This window comes from Andrographis paniculata, unplaced genomic scaffold (assembly GCF_009805555.1).
Source record: "Andrographis paniculata isolate CXL003 unplaced genomic scaffold, ASM980555v1 Contig71END, whole genome shotgun sequence".
Taxonomy (NCBI): domain Eukaryota; kingdom Viridiplantae; phylum Streptophyta; class Magnoliopsida; order Lamiales; family Acanthaceae; genus Andrographis; species Andrographis paniculata.
The window spans coordinates 6,401,715-6,421,088 of NW_026137608.1; the positions used below are offsets into that span (position 1 = coordinate 6,401,715).

Consider the following 19,374-nt stretch of genomic DNA (forward strand, 5'->3'; position numbering starts at 1 on the left):
AATATGTTAAGGTACAAGTACAACAATAGAAATTAATTATTAACATTAATTGACTGTACTATATAAAAATGAATACTACTCTACTTACCAAAAATTCCAAATCCATCAAATTAGATTGCAATTTTGCAGTATAAATAAGACCCAAAATTTGGCATATTAACACTACAGAAACAACATAAACACACACAAACACATATGTTTTAAATTTTATCTACCATGAAGAAAGTTGTTTCTTTTGCAATTATTTATATGATAGTTCTATCGATGTTTGTCGTCGACGAGACTGAAGCTAAAAGTTCTATTGGATGTGTATTCATATGCCATTTGAAGTGCCTTTTCAAATTTGGGCACAAGAGAAAGGAATGTATGTTAGATTGCTACGACGAGCGTTGCGTTGCACACATGGAGGGAATGCGGAAAATTTAGCGAAAACAGAAAATAATCGGACTGCAGAAGGGGTTTAGAATTGTTCTTTGGAATATGCACTTTGAAATAAATATATGTACTGAAATCTGAAGCAGACAAGAAAAGATTTTCATAAATCCGACATTTTCCCCCTTTCATGTTTTCTGTTTCAGTAAATTACAAAATCTCAGGACAAAATCCATATGGCTAACTAAACTTAAACAGACATCAGCAATCAGTGTCACCATCGATGTCAATCTCAAGCCAAAATCCTTCTGAATTTCATTCCACAAAAACTTAAGAGGAGGGAGCTATAATGTTACCTGAAATAGCAGCTGTATTGCGCCGAGAAATTTTGAGGGGTGGAATGTATCTTCATCACTTTTCGTGGGCTTCACTTTTTGGAAGTAGATCGACTCTCCTGAATCTGAAATTAAACCTACCACCTGAAGGTAGAGAGGTTGAGTAGAAGAGACATCAGAACTACAAAAACTTTTAAGGCCTGCCCGAGTTAAGTATTGTGGCTAATAAATATATAGCATAGATTTGGGTTGAAGTGTTACCTATGGATCTTCTTGAAAAGAACTTCATTATCTCATCAATTACAATCACCTGTGAAGTTCAATAGAAAATCGAAAAATCACCCACCAGTTGTGCGCAGAGCAGAATTGGGTAGTGAAGAGTTTAAAGCAACGGTGAGGAGAAGTGACTTACAGGGAAAGAGAGATACAAGACAACAGTCCATTCAGCCCAACTCAGTGGTGCCACCTGCATAAAAGAATACACCAGCATGCGATAATGAATTGAGAAGAAAAGAAATATGTTGCAGATTCAAGATGACAGAGAATGTTAACTTACGGAGAAAAGAATAGAAAGCGGTTCCACGTAGAGGATGAGTACATGAAGCAGCATTGTAAGTGCAATTGATCCAAGAAGCCATAAATTACTCCAAGGGGGGATCACTCTAAAGGTCAAATGCAAAAAGATTGTTAATTGTTTGTATAACTCTGTAGCTCCTTGAGACGACAAAGAAAAATATACGAGATGGATAATAGTTTTTACATATGAGTATCATAAAATTCAAGAATGAGTATTACTCATGCATTTTCTAAAATTGTTGTTAGTTCAAACAGGTAAGGGTATGAGTAGAAATGCAATTTGCAAACTTGTATCAATAATAACAGAAATCTAAGATGTTAAAAATGTAAGTGCATGTAAGAGATGCTCGGTAAGAATGTGATAGTGGCAGATGAAGCTCGAACTAAATCTTTGGCAACATAAAAGTGAACTACATAATATTTGCACAATTTCACGCAGGTGACACATAAAAATATGTTACCACTCACATGAGGGATTGATTTTCACTGAGGTTGTTTAACGCATTGAACATCTCAACAACGACTAGGACGGTCATTGAAACTGTCGAAGGATGTCGATCACTGAATACAGTGCAGCTATAATCTGTTGCCCTTGTTGGGCAACTGTCAAAATTCATCTGAAATGTAAAGAGGAATTAGTCTGACAAATGTATTCAAGAAGAATACAAAACCACAATAAACTAGACTTTAAAGCTGTAGCAACCAAACTTATCAATTACAACAATTGGGGTTGGAAACTGAGAGCTCTTATTCTTTCTTTCAGATGTCCGAAAATAAGACCCCTTTTTCTAGACTGGAAATTCATTATCCAAGCTACCATCATTAGAAGTTTGATGCCTACATAGCTAACTTTCAACCATGAATTTCATAAGTTGTCTTTCGGTCATTCATAGCTCAATGCAAATTTGGTATTCCAGATGAATGATTTACATGCTACACTATTTATAAACCTCCAAAAATCCCACATAATCACAAAGTTTAGTCGAGATACACAATTATACTCCTCTAATACTTCATTAGTTTTTCATAACCTCATTCACATTGACCATAGTACAAAGATTTTATTAACCCTGATCCACACTGTTCATTGAAACTTACCAGCTCAGTGTACGGTAATTTAGGTCCATTATCTGAGTAGAGAAACCACCACACAAATCCAGCAATAGTAGCAAGCCCAACATAAACTGCACCACCCAAATCAATGAAATAAGAAATTAAATAATAAAAGAGGAATACACCGTACAAGGGAGAAGAGATATTAGATTTACTAAATAGTATATAATAATAATAACTAAAAATATTAATTGAAGGACATAACTATATTCTCTTTCTTTAAAATTTGAAAATTGAAAGATAGCTGCCAGTCATCTCTTTACTCATGTTTCACCAGTTTCCCAAAGAGCAGAGGTGTAACTTTTACTGCTTATGCTGTTCTTGGCTTATTTTAATAGCAATGTCATGAAGAAGCCAACATATCACAATTTGAACTATTATTGTCACAGAACTTAGAAGGGAAATTTAAAAACTGGAATTCTAGTCAACTAAAAAGTTAGTTATAGTTACTCCATTGTTCTCGAATATAAATTTGAATGGTAAGTTATTAACATGACCAATTCACAACAGATGATAATTGGACGATAGCAACCAAGAAGATAACATGTTCATGGGTACCTCCGATAATTAAATAACGGAAGAACAGCCATCCAGTGACCACAGCTTCATTGACCTGGAATTCAGACAAGTTAAAGAAGGTTAGCAATACCTTATCAATAAAGACAACCTGTCAATTCCCGCATGCATCAATAAAGATTAAGGGAATAAAAATAAATAAATAAACTTAAGAACCATATTTGAAAATGGCTACAGGATAGTGATATATGATGCAAAAAAATTTCAAAAGATTAAGTATAATCTATCCTGATTGGGTCATAAGCTGAAAGTGTGATCCCAAACAATTTCAGGCATTGCTAATTGTAGATATTCTGGCAGTTCATCATAGTTAGAATCATGTTAATTCAATTTTATGGACATGACAAACAACTGGGGTTCCCTTAGCTTCAGACAGAGATTACTGATACAAAACCAAATGAAAGAGGTACAGAAATAATTTTCTTGTCATAACTCAAAAAATACTACAGGTAGTATGCAATAGTAGAAAGATCATGTCCAAGAGACCTTGCGAGGTTTGGCCCTCATAACATCACTGTCTTGTTTATTGAACCCAATCGCGGTTGCTGGCAAGCCATCAGTTACTAAATTCACCCAGAGCAGCTGGACCTGTAATGAATGAAACGTAAATGAAAAGACCATGATGGAACGTTCTTGACTCTTTAGAAGTGATAACATTCAGAATGCATCTGAATTTTGAAGGTAGATTTCATAGATAGTTGAAAACTATAATAAATGTTGTAACCTACAGATCTGAATACAACCACACATGATTCAATAAAAGCAGGAAAACTTCAAAAAGGCTAAAAGATGAACATATTATCAACTTCATAATATGAATTAAATATGCCCATAGAAATTAACTCACAGGCACAAGAGTGTCAGGAATGCCAAGCAAAGCAGCCACGAAAATGCATACTACTTCACCAATATTTGATGAAATCATGTATCTGATGAACTGCTTTGTGTTATTGTAAATAGCCCGCCCCTCTGCGACAGCCTAATCACAAAACAAGACATGATTAACACAGACAAAAAACGAATTATTGGGAATAGAGATTAATCCAATCAAAACAAAATAAATGTGTAAACTTACTGCAACAATTGTGGCAAAGTTGTCATCTGCCAAAACCATATCGGAAGCACTCTGCAATTAAAGATAGAGAAACCAAATCAGAAAATACTTATGCATAAAGATATTTGAAGGTTCATAAACAAAAATGCCAATTTGTGATACAAATATAATAGATTCAAGTTTGAATACAGGATAAAACATTATTTGAACTATTTGGAAGTCAAGCAATAAGATAAGTCACAGTCGAAGTATTCATTTCCACCTATAGACCAACAGAATTTCAGTATGCAATCAAACAACAAAAGTTACAACACAACTGCCCATGTTTACATATCTGAGAAGAGAACAGAGAAACAGAGATCCATGTCTACTTGATAGATAATGATAGATATAAATCACATGCCAGTGGGCACTCCTATGCAAAACTGAAGCTAAATAAATATTTCCAGCAAACAGTTCCTGAGGGGAGCACCTTTGCTACTGCAGTTCCAGATCCCATAGCTATTCCAATATCAGCTTTCTTCAGGGCAGGTGCATCATTAACACCATCTCCAGTCATAGCAACCTTAAAAAAAGAGACCAAGGTTTGTAATTAGAGACAAGTGAGAACATGTCTCAAGCGTGTATTCAGCTCTTTAGGCATGGTGCAGTGCTTCAATTCTGAGGGCCAATGAAGAAAATTACAAAACAAGAGACTAGCAATCATAGACCCATTACTCATGCCCATGTAAACTAATGTTAGTCCAACAACTGGAAGATATGATGCATTTAGTTGGTGCACTGCAGAGACTCTGTAACTTTTAGGCGATATTTTCCTTACAGAAATAATTAATATACTGCCTCGATTTTGCTGCCTATCATGGATAGAAGTTTTTGCCTGTCTAGCAGCTTAACGAAGGTAAAAACAGCCGGAGTAAGTATCATTCTCTTTGATTTTTTCCCCCTTTATTTTACTACGCAAATTTTCAAAATTTCTCAAAAACCATCACATCCAACACCCATTTTTCGTACAGAACATCACATCTAACAATTATTTCACCTCAAACATAAAAACTAAAAACACATAATCTATTAAAAAAAAAATCCCAGAAAACTCCAAGAGTTATTACATTGCATTACAATATCAAGCACAACATAAAGGATCAAAGAGAGGCATTTTGTTGTTTTGCACAAAAAAATCCAAGTCAACGTATCACAAATACAATAATAATAATAGTTAAAATATAATAATTTAAGCACTTTACCACTTCATTTTGATGCTGCAATGCTTCAACAAGCATCCTCTTGTGAGATGGTTCAACCCTAGCAGAGCCACAATTTAAAAAATAATAATAATAAAAATAAAAAATTCTGTGACATGAGAGACAAGACTGAACAGTTGGGGGAAGAAAGAAGGATAATAACATGTGAGCAATACCTGGTGAAGATAGTCATCCGCTGCAGTGCCACTGTCTTCTGCAATGCTGGAAGATTCTCAAACTCAGAAGCAGTATACGAAAGCCCAGAAAAATCATCCGAGAGATCAAAGGCACCAATTCTTTGGCACAATGATTCAGCTGTAGCCTGCAAGTACATAGAAAATTAAGTGGTATTTTCTTCCCAAATAACAGGATGTAAGAGAGACAGAAATAAAACAAATCTACGAATATTGCTTTATTTCACCTTGTTATCTCCAGTGACAACTATTACACGTATTCCAGCCGTCATACAAGAAAGAATAGCATTTCTTACTTCCTCCCTTGGTGGATCAAGCATACCGACCTTTTCATTCATAAAAACAGATACAGGAAAGGAATTATGATGGACTCAATGATGCCCAAACAAGAAAGTGAAAATATAATAATAACAATAACAACAATAATAATAATAATAATGATAAAAATAATAATAATAATAATAATAATAATAATAATAATAAAATGAAATTGTGAATAACATAGAACCACAAGAGAAGGTTAGATATGAAAAAAAATCTGTTTACAGTAAGTCATCCAACCATGACTGAATAATGAAATCAATTATTCAAATATATATTTTAGTTGGTAAAAAGAAAATTGAGATTCCAAAAAAGAAAGCATACCAACCCAATAAATGTAAGGTCTTTCTCATCATCAAAGGACAAAGTTTGTTGATCAGGTGGCATCCTTTTCAATGCTAGAGCCAAGCATCTTAAGGTTTCTTTTCCGGCAAAACTGTCACGGACAAACAGATCATTTCCGTATAAGGCAAAAGGTTGCCAAACAAAAACCAGCAGCTAATGATAAGTTTTAATGTACCCATTTAAAAATAGACATTAGCTCCATGTTTTCTTGGTGAAGGCAATCAAACATATAAGAATAATATCAGTTTCACAAAATTTCGTTGTTGAGTATCTAGATGCCCCTTATTGCAAGGATTTTATTTTGAAAATTTCATACCACTTGAAAACAAAATTTCGCATAATAATAATAATAATAATAATAATAATAATAATAATAATAATAATAAATTGCAGTACTAGTAACAGTGTTTGAACTACCAAAGGTGTAGATAAGGAAAATAAAAATAACTTCCGATAAAAAAAAAAAGGAAAATAAAAATAACCACATCCCCATTATAAAATATGAAATCAGGTTATGTACCAATAAACCTTAAACTTTCAGAATTCTAGCCATGATACCAAACTTGTATATAAACTCAAAAAGGTACAAGAATGTACACAAAAGGGTCTTATTCAAAAGAGACAATCAATGCAGGCTTCATTTAGGTATGTATATAATGGTTTAAACATACGAGTGTTTCTTGTGCAAAGGTTTCTGAAATAGAGTAAGACACATTATATATGTTACGATTAGATGATTTTATAGAAAAAATTGAGGGTATGAATGTACATAAATATGAATGATGATTTGAAACTTAATAAATAATGTTTAGGCTTGAATTTTGTGTAACGTACAAGAGTGGGAAAAATTGAAGATCAATATGATTGGAGTTGTATGTTTGTGTTTCATAGTTCAAAATCCCAAAAAGTAAATTAAAGTGTGGATAAAAATATTTTTAGCATAAACAACAAGAGAAAATTGCAGTAAAATATACCAGACCTTCGGAATTTTGACTCTATCTCAGACCTAATGTCTGCTGTTAACCGAATTGTTGAACCATCATTGTTGCACATGATATTTGAGCATCTAGAAACAATACTCTCTGGAGCACCTTTTGAGAACATGATTTGTGCCTGCTTCCGGCTACAGAGGACACTCATCATTTTTCTATCACGAGAGAATTCCAAAACAGAGACCTACAAGAACAATGTTTTTGAGGGAATGCTAAAAGATATCATATTTACAAAGGATGATAAGGTATATTAGGATATGTTAAAGCCAAACACTGAAATTATTTACTAGAGAATACATGTGCATTATCAATTATCCTGGAGTTAAAGTGAAAAACCAGAAAAAAATGGTCCTTGCCCATTATTAGCACATGAGACGAAAAAAAAAAAAACACTAGCATGTAGCATAAGCAGAAGTAGAAGCAGAAGCAAACCTTTTTGAATTGATTCTCCCAATAATGATTGCAATATGATGCCCGTTCATGTTTGGGTAGCATAGTAAGAGCTGAAGGCATAGAATCAAAACCAGGAAGCCCAATCTGTAGAAAATGATAGAGACAATCAGATTCAGTAATTAAAAATAGAAAAATGAACTTGGTTGTTTGGATGTAGGTTGGATCTCGCACTATTCATCATGTTTTTCCCTCTAAAAAACATCACATCAAAATCTATAATTCATTTAAAATATTAACATCCAAACATCATTTTACATCATCACATCAAACACCCATTTACATGACAACAAATAAACCTATCTAATTCAAAATTTTAGTATTTCCAAACCACTCCCAAACCACATCCAAAACAAAAACCCAGGAATTTGTCAGAATCGGTAAATTAGCCTGTAAACACTAACCAACCTTTTCAGCAAGTACTCGAAGTGCAACTTCAGTTGATTCACCAATCTTTTCATAACTTTTCTTATCTGGGTTGTATTGAAGAACAGATTCATTACACAGTGCAGAGCACATTGCGGTATGTAGAAGACAATGAAGATGGGCCGGAACCTCAAGCTGCATCATGTCCCACACAAATATTAATTCAGGCAAATTAACATCAACATATCATGGCAACATATTTTTTCTGTAATATTAAAAAACACATGTGACAAGTTAATATATTAAAGGTATAGAAAGAAATGGGAAAAAATAAAGAACCCTCACATATAATTATGAAGGTTTAAAGTACAATAATCAGAAGAAAGATGCAAGCATATTTCAAAGACATTTTTCTAATTGGATCAATAACCAAGCTGAAGACTGGGAAGCATCTGGAATCGCATAGATATTAATTCTTAATCTAGGCATATAAGAATTAAACAATTTCCAAGAATGGAATGAAGATACAAATTACAAACTGAGTTAACCATAGGTAATTGATTAGATGGCTAACAAATTATAAGTAGAAGTAAAGAGCCCTGTTCTTTTACATTTCTCGCAATTCCAATAATTTTTTAACCTACATTTCCGAATTGAAATAAATTATTTTCTCAGACAAAATATTAAAAAAAAAATAAGAAAAGAAATTATTTTACCCAAACAACATTACAATTCCCCAAAACACTTTTTCACAATTACCAATAACTAAAAGCAAAAATCCCACAACCATAGGACACTAAAAGAACACAACCAAAGAATGCATTAGAAATATAACTACCTGCATCTCTGTACTGCTGTCAAAGAGGGCACCTTCTGGCGCATATGTTGTGCCGCTTACGCTATAATCAGCTACAACAGGAGAGTCATATGCAGAATGAAGAACTGATACCTGCACAGGAAAAACATACAATTTGTCTAGAGTCAACTTTTCACGTTGTTTCAAAGGGTCACCCATCGACTATGAGAACGCTAAGTGTGAGAACATTAGTTACAAATCTTCTTAGAAAGATTAAAAGTAGGGAATTATCAGTTTATCACTTTGTTGATGATCTTTGTACAGCAATGTAAGAAGAGGAAATGATAGAAAATAAAATAAAAAATATAAAGTAATAAATTGTATTCCACAGAAAATAATTGGAAAAAAAAAGGTGTTGCAAGTATACATATACATTTGCATGCATCAAAGAATTGAAAATAAATCGCACTTAGAAGCCGAAACAAGAAATAAAAACTTCTTATTTGATAAATTGATGCAGAGAAAAGCTAGCTAGTTCAGTGAGCCAGAAAGGATATGGTGTCTAATAATAAATCATCTTAATCCATAAGTGTAATAATTTCAAAAGTTCAAATATTTCTTGCAGAAAAGAAACACAAATATATTATCGAATTGCATATTTCCAATCCTCCCCTTCAGAAACTTAAAAGTGGAATATTGAAAGATTATATAATAAAAAGAGAAAATTTATGGAAGCACCTTTGATACAGACATCATATTGGTAGTCAGTGTACCCGTCTTATCGCTGCAAATTACTGTTGTGCAGCCTAAGGTCTCTACCGATGGCAATGACCTAACTATCGCATTTAAACGAGCCATGCGTTTGGTACCAAGAGCTAAGCACCTGTTAGCATGCATGTATAGGCAAGTATTAAATATGAATGTGGTAAAAAACTCACTGACTCTAACAAAACCCTGTCACTACAATTTTTTTTATGTAGTATCATATCACGAGGACGTTTCATAAGCACTTTTTTAACTTTCAATGAAACATGCTCTGAAAATGCAAAGTAAGTTTAACCCTATTTCAACAATGAACTTAAGATGTGCGCAAGACAAAGACTACATTAACATAGGAAATCTGCTTAGAGGCATATGGAGAACTTATGAAGCATAGATGTCATGAATGCATAAGATGGAATAAGATTTCAATCTTCATGGATGCATTAGCTACAACATTGAATTCTAGAGATAGAAAAGACTTAATTTTGAGAGAATTGTTATAGAACATATGTGCACAATCTGCTTCCCAAGACAAAGGGCATACATAATTTGCCTTTAGGTCAAAACCATATACGAGCAATGCTCTACAATTACACATGTAGAACATCATAACTACAAGAGCAGAGTTAACGACTAACGTTGTAACAACAGCAGGTAGTCCCTCCGGAATGGCTGCAACAGCAAGAGCAACTGCAATCTAAAAATAATAGCATTAATTAGGTTTATCAGACACATATAAGGAGAAAAATGAAAATGCAAAAGTGTTGCATAGTAAAACTATCAACACATAAACTCAGTTGGAGACAAACTGAAAATTTTAATTTCATTAATTATAAAAAAAAAAAAAAAAAAAAAAAAAAACATTAATATATTTCATAGAATTGACTTTGGATATGCCTGATCAAAGCATATAGTATTTCATTAAAAAATTCAATCATTTAACCTCTATAATGAGTACAAGTAATGCTATCTCCACAGTTTGAAGTAGGAATGGACTAATATATGAAGTACCATATGAGACAACTTAAAAACATCTGGTGCAGATTAATGTAAAATTGAGATTCTAGTGGCAAGAATAAGTTATACAAAGTGTGGGGAAAGTTCAGTAACATTAGCTTTAGCAATGTCCCAACCCACCAAAATCTTAAATAGAAGAGATGTGCTACTTTTAAAATTCTGTATACAACATATTCGTGTACCTTGAAGTAATGGATTGCCCCGCGAAGGAAGCCACCGTGGGCGGGATCCCGGAAATGACCAATGTTAACAATCCAAACCAAAACACATATTCCTGCAATAACCTAGAGCAAGTAATCTCAGAAAGAACTAACATGCCTGGCTATGTTAGGAGTACAAAAAATGAAAAATCAGACACATTGAACAAAAATGAAAGAGCTAATTGATGCATTCACCTTAGCCAAGAAGGTACCAAATTCATCTAACTTCTTCTTTAGTGGTGTCACTTCCTGCAAAATATAGTAGCCAAGTGAAGGGAAATGTGTGTTCCATTGCCACTCATAAGGATGTTTACGTTTGCATGCCGCAATATTTAATGCAAATCCAGTAATAAGGAGAAAATAAAGGATATTTTAAGATTTTGGCTACACACTGGCTTCATTTTAATACCAGATATAAGCATATGTCTATATCTACTTTGCAGTAGTTGAGGTTCATTTATTTATTATAGAGATACCCATGTTTTGCAGACCAAATAATCCATACACTATGTTCCACCTTAACAAGAAAACAAGCCTGTAACAAACCAAAACCTACTGAAAGTAACAGGTTCAAAGGTGCATACATCTTCGGTTTGCAGCATGGAGTCGCGTATGCTTCCCATTGCAGTGTTAGAACCAACACCAGTTACAACCGCTCTTGCTCTCCCAGCTACTACAACTGTTCCCTGGAAAATAACGGAAGGCAAGTTTTATATGCCAATTGCTCACCATAATTAGGATGATTTCTTTAGCCAACAATTTTAAACCCTGGCATCTTAGCATGCAAAAGAAGTATTAATGAGCGGGCAATTGATATCATACCAATAGCAGAATTGGTTTCAGACTAGGAAACCAAACAAATCAATTAAAGATCACTGATCTTGTTTAATATTAATAATACTTAAAGAGGATCGGATGCAATCTATTCCCAAGACAAATCACTGCAGAGTAAAATCACAAATTGGTATGTACAAAGAGGTTGAGCAAAAGTGCAAAGTTTTATGCAACTATATCCCACATCACATTAGTAGTAGTACACACGTGGTCTCCTATTTCATAGACAAATCAAAACAATTTGACCAACCTAAACAAAGAATCCATCCATAAGACCAACAAGTAACTAAGTCATGGCAATTGCTTGCAAGCAAGAAATTTAATCTGAACACAGAACTAGCTGTGCCACAACAAATGCACCATTATCCAACAGTAATTGGCAGAACATTCTGTTTTGGGGTTATCAATGGAAAAGCTTTCAAATATTACCGAGAAAAGAATGTTTGTCTTGTCTTGATATACTGCATTAGTCACATTGGTGGCATCCAGTTCCTTTTCCACAGAAGCACTCTCACCTATTATAGTCCAAGAAAAAAGAATTATGCATGCCTTTGTAGCAGCACAAGATACGAGGAATTATAGAAGAACACTATAAACACAACATAGAATAGCATGCAGTGGTAAACGGAAATAAATACATGGAATTGAATATAAATCCAATTTTTGGCTTAAATGCAGTTGAAGTTATGCCATAACCAGTACCTAAGGTCAAAGTTTCACAGATTATACAAGATCATAGGAATTACTATCGATAAGTGAGAAACAGAACTAAATTTCTTGTCACTAACATTACTACATGAGAAGCAGAACTGAATTCGCTAAAAATGCTTGGAAACAAAACAAACAAAATTTGAGCATGCAAGTTCAATACAATGCGATGACCTCACAAAGTTAGTATTAACAATGAAAAGTGGCATGTCTATTGTTGTGTGACATACAAGGCATAGTTGATAATAGCGGATGGCACAGCACATGTAAATATTAAAACAAGCTTAAAAAATAAAAATATTAATATTAAAACTGCACCTTACACCATGCAACATGGAAATGTCATAGGAGCCCCTGGCCATAGCATATATGGCAGAGAGGCTAAGCCATTTGCAACTGGGGAGCGAGGATGAACAAATAGCATACTTGTTACAAAAAGGGTTCACAAATACAAATTTAAAACAGGTACCTAGTACTAAAATAATGCACAGCCAAAGTTCCATCATGTGAGCACACAAAGTTTTTTGAAAAAGAACATGACAATAAATGTAGAACACCTCTAAATATTCAGCACACAGCAGTCTCTAAAGTAGAACATAGATTCAGAGATGCCTATATATCCTAGCAAAGTTAATGCCTTATGTAACTCATTTTCCTAGGAATGTCATTTTAAAGCCCAAATACATCAAGATAAAGTACCTGTAAGAATGGCTTGATCAACCCGCAACTGATCACTCAGCAACTCTATCATTCTCATATCTGCTGGAATCTTGCACCCCACTACAAGACCACAATAAACAAAATTAGATCAGATATGTACAAGGATAATGATGCAGCACCATGGCTTTAGTAGTAATGGAAAGTGATTGAAAACATACCACAAACTTCAACAATATCTCCAGGGACAAGGTCAGTTGCCGGTAAGATTGAGAAACAGCCTGTAGAAAAAAAAAATTATGATGTTGAATATGTTTTGATGTGAAAGATCTTCGAAAGCACCACCAGAAAAAATCAGAGACGTGATTAGTATAAAACATAATAAGCAACAATCAGAATGAGGAGACCAATAAGTATCAGGTTGCTAGAAGTTAAGAGTAGAGAATGATAAAACAAGGAATAATAATGTACTTCCCTAGGTAGGTTACAAATATTCATAAAATGTTTGTATTTTAAGATTGAGCACTACAACAAACAAGATTACACATTAACTGATCAGCGGCAATTCAAATCGCCTGTATCAATATCATGTAACAAATCAAGCTCACAAAAGCATACAGAATGATGATAAGAATTTTAACCATAGAAATTTTATGAAAAAAAAGGAGAATGGAAAATTGGAAATGGTGGCTTAGGAGTTACGAATGCTTGTTTACCATTTCTCAAGACAGTAGCCACTTCAGCTTGATATGCTCGCAGCTCCTGCAAACCAAGAAAACAAAGATAAAAGAAAACTTCAACCAGGGGAAGAAACCATCAAAAAGTGAGAAACAGTTTAATATGTCTGTCAAACGCATGACACGGGTTAGATTGAACTTTATTTTTCTTTGAATAGCGATGGTCATAAATTCAATGTCACTTTCTTTCATAATGCCTGTAAATCTTATTATCAACAACCAACTTTGTACACAGTTCCATGGAAACACAACCTATGTTTGCCTGTTTAGCAAACATAGCAGGACAGAAACTGCATTGAGGCTGTAGTGAATTCTCAAGATTGTGAAACATCTGCGAAGCATCCAGCAACAGCGACTAATGCAATTCTTGTTAGAAACTCAACAAGCACTCTTAACAATATAGTATTATGTAGGACATTTAAGGTAATCATGCATGATATCAAATGTTCCAATTATTTATGAGAAAACTGACCTCAAGGGCCTTTTCAGCATTTGTTTCCGTGATGACTCCAACAGCTGCATTTGCGGCCAATATCATGAGGATGACCTGTATAAATATGCTTATGTAATTGTTTACATCTAGCAAAGATCTATTTTAAACTATATCCCTAGTTAGGTACAAGTTTTACAAATATATGATTTATAATTCCAACAAAACACTCAATTGCAGAACTCAAAACACGTCAAGGAGGTTACTTTTAGCACCATAGGCTTTCTTCATGCATCATCATATGGATGAGTACAGCAATTAAGAAAGTTATCTTACTGAAGGCTCCAAGAAGGCAGATAATCCTGTCTCTCCGTTTGCCAACGCTAAAAAGAAGGACACTACGGCTGCTGCAATCAATATTCTCACAAGTAAATCGTCAAACTGCTTCAGCACCAATTTCCAAAAAGGAGTGCCTGTAAAAAGTAAGAACCAAGATCTGATCACATAGCGCTTCCAACCTCAGAAATAACTTCAACAAACAAAGAGTGTAAGTGATGAAATTGAAATACAAAGAAAAAAGCACCTTCTACATATATAAACATCAGAAATATTTTCTATTCAACAAACAAAGAAGAAAAACTTCAGATAATTCCAAGTAAACCTATATAAAGCCTTGTCAAAAGTATAAAATAGCTTTCCTGATAAAATGTATGTAGCATAATACTAACATATATTATGACATAGATCCAATCAAGCCCAAATGTTTTGGATTTTTAAGGTATGCATCAGTTTTTGGTTTTCGCTCTTTGTTTCCTAAATCTATGCAGCTATAATTTTGCACTTTCTATAATTAAATCTCCTTAGTTTTCCAAAAAAAAAAAAAAAGGATATATGTGAAACATATCTAACAAAATGCGGATGCAGCTAAATAACATGCAGCCATCGATTTTATGTCACCAAGATCTTCTCCCTGAGTACAACATGCTTATTTGTCCCGGTTTGATTTCCTAGTTACCCAATGACAACAAACTAACTACAATTAATGTTACTGCAGTAAACATAGGGGCATAATATTAAGTTTTGAGTTAATAAAGAGCCAGAAATAAAGGAATCTTGTCAAAACTAAGAGTGACCAGACATATAACTACAGAGAGGTAGAGTGAAACTTGTAGCCAACGTACTTTGTTCTTGGGGCAGCACTGCAACCAAGCAAATTACATGCATCAAAAAGATGACAAGGCCACACATTAGTGAGAGTACGATAGATATAGTCTCATAGCATAACCAAAACTGTAAATTTGAAGGAATTAATAAGACAGATATTGCCATACCATTTTTTCCATATAATCTACAATGCTGCACGACCTGAAAATTATCTGGAGTTAGTAACCACATTGATCCGTACCATTGGTTGCACAAGCAGAAACAAGAACTAATTTACCTGGGAATCCGTCAAGCCTTTTGTTGGATCCACGGCAAAGAATTCCAAAACCTGTTCAAATTCACAGAATTTCAAAAGCGTAGAAAACGAAATTGTCAAGATCCATAACAAGTCAGAAAGGAAAATTTCATAAGCACTCAAATCCGCAAAGGAAGTCACACGAATGCCTACACAACAAAACTGAAGCCGAGAACAACTAAGCTCCACTGTATTCTACAACTGCACTGTGCTGATTGATTTCAAAAGAACAAGAAATTGAGAAAAAGAAAAAAAAAGATTATTAATTGGCTTGCTTCACCAAATGTTGAATTTCTTTACCTCACTAACAGATCGAGCGTATGCATCGTCCATTGTTTCCCCGGTGTAGCTCCCAAGTTTCACCAAGAAATAAGAATGCTTTCGGAAATCTTCTTGTATTACAAAATTAAAGTATTAATTGATTCATTCAACTGGGGCAGTGAAACAATAAGATACTGCAAAATCCAAACGTCAAAATGAAGCAATTAATTGGGTGGGATCGAAAGGGGTTTAGGGTTTCGGGCCGTGGGTGCGTTAAAAAAGATTGATTTCACATGGAAATGGAGATGGAAGTGGCGTGGCGTGGAACACTTGTTGGGGGTCTGGTCTCCCTTCGAATTCGATCGCTAGCCTGTTTGGTATCAACTAAATAAAGTGCAGTGTGTTGCGTTAGTCACATCTACGGCAGGATATATGCTGAAACTGATACTTTCTTAATTTAGCAAATATTGTATAAATATATTGTTAATTTCATACTACTTTCTTTCCAACTTAATTTATCCATAATTATAAAAATAATAATAATAATAATAATATTAATTTTTATATCAATGTATTACAAATTAAAAAAAAAAATACAAAAATATATTATGGAATATTTGTACAAAAAATTATATATTAAAAAAGGTAAACATAAATATTACATATTTAAAAACTGTTCAGTTCTATAAAGTATTCTCTATGGTGCAACATTTGCTTTAGGCACTATTTTTTAGGTGGATGGTATTAAGTAAAGGGTTGAAATTAAATATAAATAATTATTTTTTATTTTAAAAATATTGCAACATGTTTGAACCATATCAAAAAGAAAACGGGTTTAAAATAAAGGAAGTATCTTAATAACTATAGATATAGTAGTGCAAAGACTAATTATGTGTTTATTTAGTGAAATAATTTGAAATTATAATTTTATGTAAATATAAATAATTTTGTAGATAATATAAAAATAATAAATATGATATATATAATTTTTTTTAGAAAAATATGCTATTTGTTTTGATAAAAAGAACGTACTGCAAATAGTAATTGTATAAAAAAGTAAGGGCAGAATGATAAATAAATAAATAAAATATATATTTAAAAGTTACAGATAGAGTCTACAGTGACATATAAATTGTGAAGTAAAGGTAAATTGGATCCTTATTATTTTAGTTCCGTAAGTGGAGCCGGTCGCAAACTAATTTTATAAGTGAAAATTTTTTGTTGTTTTAGTCCTCCGGCGCCGGAGAAGCCCGCGTGGCTCGCCGGAAGACATGTGTCTGTTGGGTGTCTCGCCAAGTCAGCGACAGGCGGATATGTGGATTTTATTTTATTATTTTTTTTATTGGACCAAATAAAAAAAATTAAAAAAGACAAATAAAATTTAAATAAATTAAAAATAAATTAAAAAATGAAAAAATAATAATAAAATCCACGTGTCCGCCAAGTGTCACTGACCTGGCGGACACATAGCCTCCGGCGAGCCATACAAGCGTCTTCGACGCCGGAATACTAAAACAGCGAAAAAATTTTACTTATAGGACTAGTTTACGATATGCTCCACGAGACTAAAGTGATAGGGGTCGGTTACGAGACACAGTTTACCCTTTCATTATACATACAATTATTAAAAAGGAAAAATGTTAAAAATGGAAATGTGTAAAATATTTTGACATTTTTGATTTTTTATTTTATATGTAAAGTAATTGTATATATAATATATATTTGTAATTTAGGTAGAAGTTAATTACATTTAAAATTAATAGTATTTTAATATTAATGTATGATTATTACCGACAAAAATAATTAAAAGTTAATTTTAAATTGAAATAAAGATAGTATTATTTTTTTAATCTATTACAATAATCAAAATACTTTTTGAAATGAGACGGGAGAATATTTTCGGTTAAAAAAAAAACAAAGGATTTTCTTTTGTCTATTTCAAATAAATATATTTGGGGTGTGTTTGTTTGAAAGATTTTGGTGAACTTCTACTATTCACAAAATTTTTCCTTCCCCCCTCCCAAAAAAAACATCAAATCAAACATTTATTTTTTATTTTTTATATTATACTAAAAATTAATTTTACATTCAAAACATCACATCAATCCATATTTATATCACATCGTACAACTATTCAAATTCAAATTTTTTACTATTCAAATCTCAATCTAAAATTCAAATCCCCAAACAAACACACCTTAGCTGTGTTTTAATAAAAAAAAAAATATCTTTTATAGATTTTTTTTTAAAAAAAAAACAGTATTATACTAGATATTCTTTAGGGGTAATTATTTAAGATTTTGTAATACGTTACGAAATAGTAATATTTTATGAATAAAATTAATAATATGTGATGATATATTTGTAATTTATGTAAGTAAAAATTATTTTGATTTTAATGTACAAATAAATCCATATATGAATAAAGAACAAAAAAATATCAAAATTATTTTACATTATTTTTCTTAATAAAAAATTTTACACATAATTTTTAATTAAAAATATATAATTAAGCCATTATTTCAAAATTTTAAACCACTCGGTTCACCAAAAAAAAATGTAAATCTTGTCGGTATGCCGATGAAGTGTAGTTCAAACGGTTGACTACTCTTTGGTCAGGTTGTGGTTCAATCCCGTAAAGTGCATAAATGTGTAAGTTTAAAAATAAAATAAAATAAAATAAAATGTTTGATAGTGCATATGTGAACTCGTTATCCCAAACTATTATGTTCGACTAAAAATTTATTCAGGGCGTGTTTGTTTGGAGGATTGGATTAGATTTCCACTATTCATTTTATTTTTTTACCCAAAAACATCAAATCAAACACCTATTTTTTATTTTTTATATTATACTAGAAATTAATTTTACATTCAAAACATCACATCAACGCCTATTTATATCACATTATACAACTATTTAAATTCAAAAATTTTACTATTCAAATCCCAATTCAAAATAGTACACTCCAACTTAAAAAATAGTGATTGTAAATTCTCACGTTATTTGCTAAAAACTTTGTAAAAAATTTGAAATAATAATAATAATATTTTTTCGTCCGGCTGTACGGGTGTGTTTGGTAGATAGAAATGATACCAGATAAATGGAAATTGTCTCATTTCTCTGATTTGTTTGAGTCATATAAATGGAGAGAAATGATGTTGCAGTATATATTTTTAAATTTTTTTTATCTGTTTGGTACTTTAATTTTTATAATTTTTGAAAATTATATTATTTCAATTTTACAAAAAAGCAAATTTAATTTATTGTTATAGTACTTAATTTTTACGATTTTTTAAAAAAATTGTACTAAAATATAATCTTAAAAAAAACATCGTATATACTTTATAATTTTTTTTAGAAAAGAAGTCACCAAAAATATTTTTCATAAATTCTCATTAGTTAAAACTTTTTTTTTTAATATGAGTAATTATTTATTTTTGTTTGATCAATTCATATATCTACAATTTTTTACCTTTCTCAACGGAATTCTCTGTTTTACCAAACAACATAATTAATTGTTATTCTCTACTCAATTTCATTTATCTCCAATTTCATTTTCAATTCTCATTTCTCTGCA

At 32.4% G+C, this 19,374-nt stretch overlaps 1 protein-coding gene across 1 annotated transcript; it reads right to left on the reverse strand.

Moving 5' to 3' along the window:
- Positions 1-513: 513 nt before the first annotated feature.
- Positions 514-16,193, reverse strand: LOC127264875 (calcium-transporting ATPase 3, endoplasmic reticulum-type). The gene is made up of 34 exons (XM_051294436.1): positions 15,836-16,193; positions 15,518-15,568; positions 15,408-15,441; positions 15,258-15,275; positions 14,413-14,549; positions 14,119-14,193; positions 13,626-13,671; positions 13,131-13,190; positions 12,952-13,032; positions 11,974-12,059; positions 11,295-11,396; positions 10,906-10,959; positions 10,693-10,794; positions 10,132-10,190; positions 9,470-9,614; positions 8,774-8,884; positions 7,978-8,130; positions 7,552-7,656; positions 7,107-7,303; positions 6,107-6,218; positions 5,689-5,787; positions 5,444-5,589; positions 5,271-5,328; positions 4,499-4,591; positions 4,048-4,098; positions 3,820-3,951; positions 3,459-3,560; positions 2,955-3,009; positions 2,382-2,467; positions 1,752-1,900; positions 1,264-1,369; positions 1,120-1,173; positions 969-1,017; positions 514-851 (listed from the first exon to the last, which is right to left on the reverse strand). The coding sequence occupies exons 1-34, from the start codon at positions 15,866-15,868 to the stop codon at positions 784-786; spliced, it is 3,009 nt and encodes a 1,002-aa protein (XP_051150393.1). The 5' UTR covers positions 15,869-16,193; the 3' UTR covers positions 514-783.
- Between the last annotated feature and the right edge of the window lie 3,181 nt (positions 16,194-19,374).

Excerpts from the sequence above, each read along its gene's own strand:
- LOC127264875 (XM_051294436.1), bottom strand. The coding sequence starts at position 15,868 with ATGGACGATGCATACGCTCGATCTGTTAGTGAG. Across the intron at positions 15,569-15,835 it reads ACGCTCGATCTGTTAGTGAG|GTTTTGGAATTCTTTGCCGT; the intron begins GTAAAGAAATTC and ends GAATTTGAACAG. Across the intron at positions 1,370-1,751 it reads AGTGAAAATCAATCCCTCAT|AGTGATCCCCCCTTGGAGTA; the intron begins GTGAGTGGTAAC and ends TTTGACCTTTAG.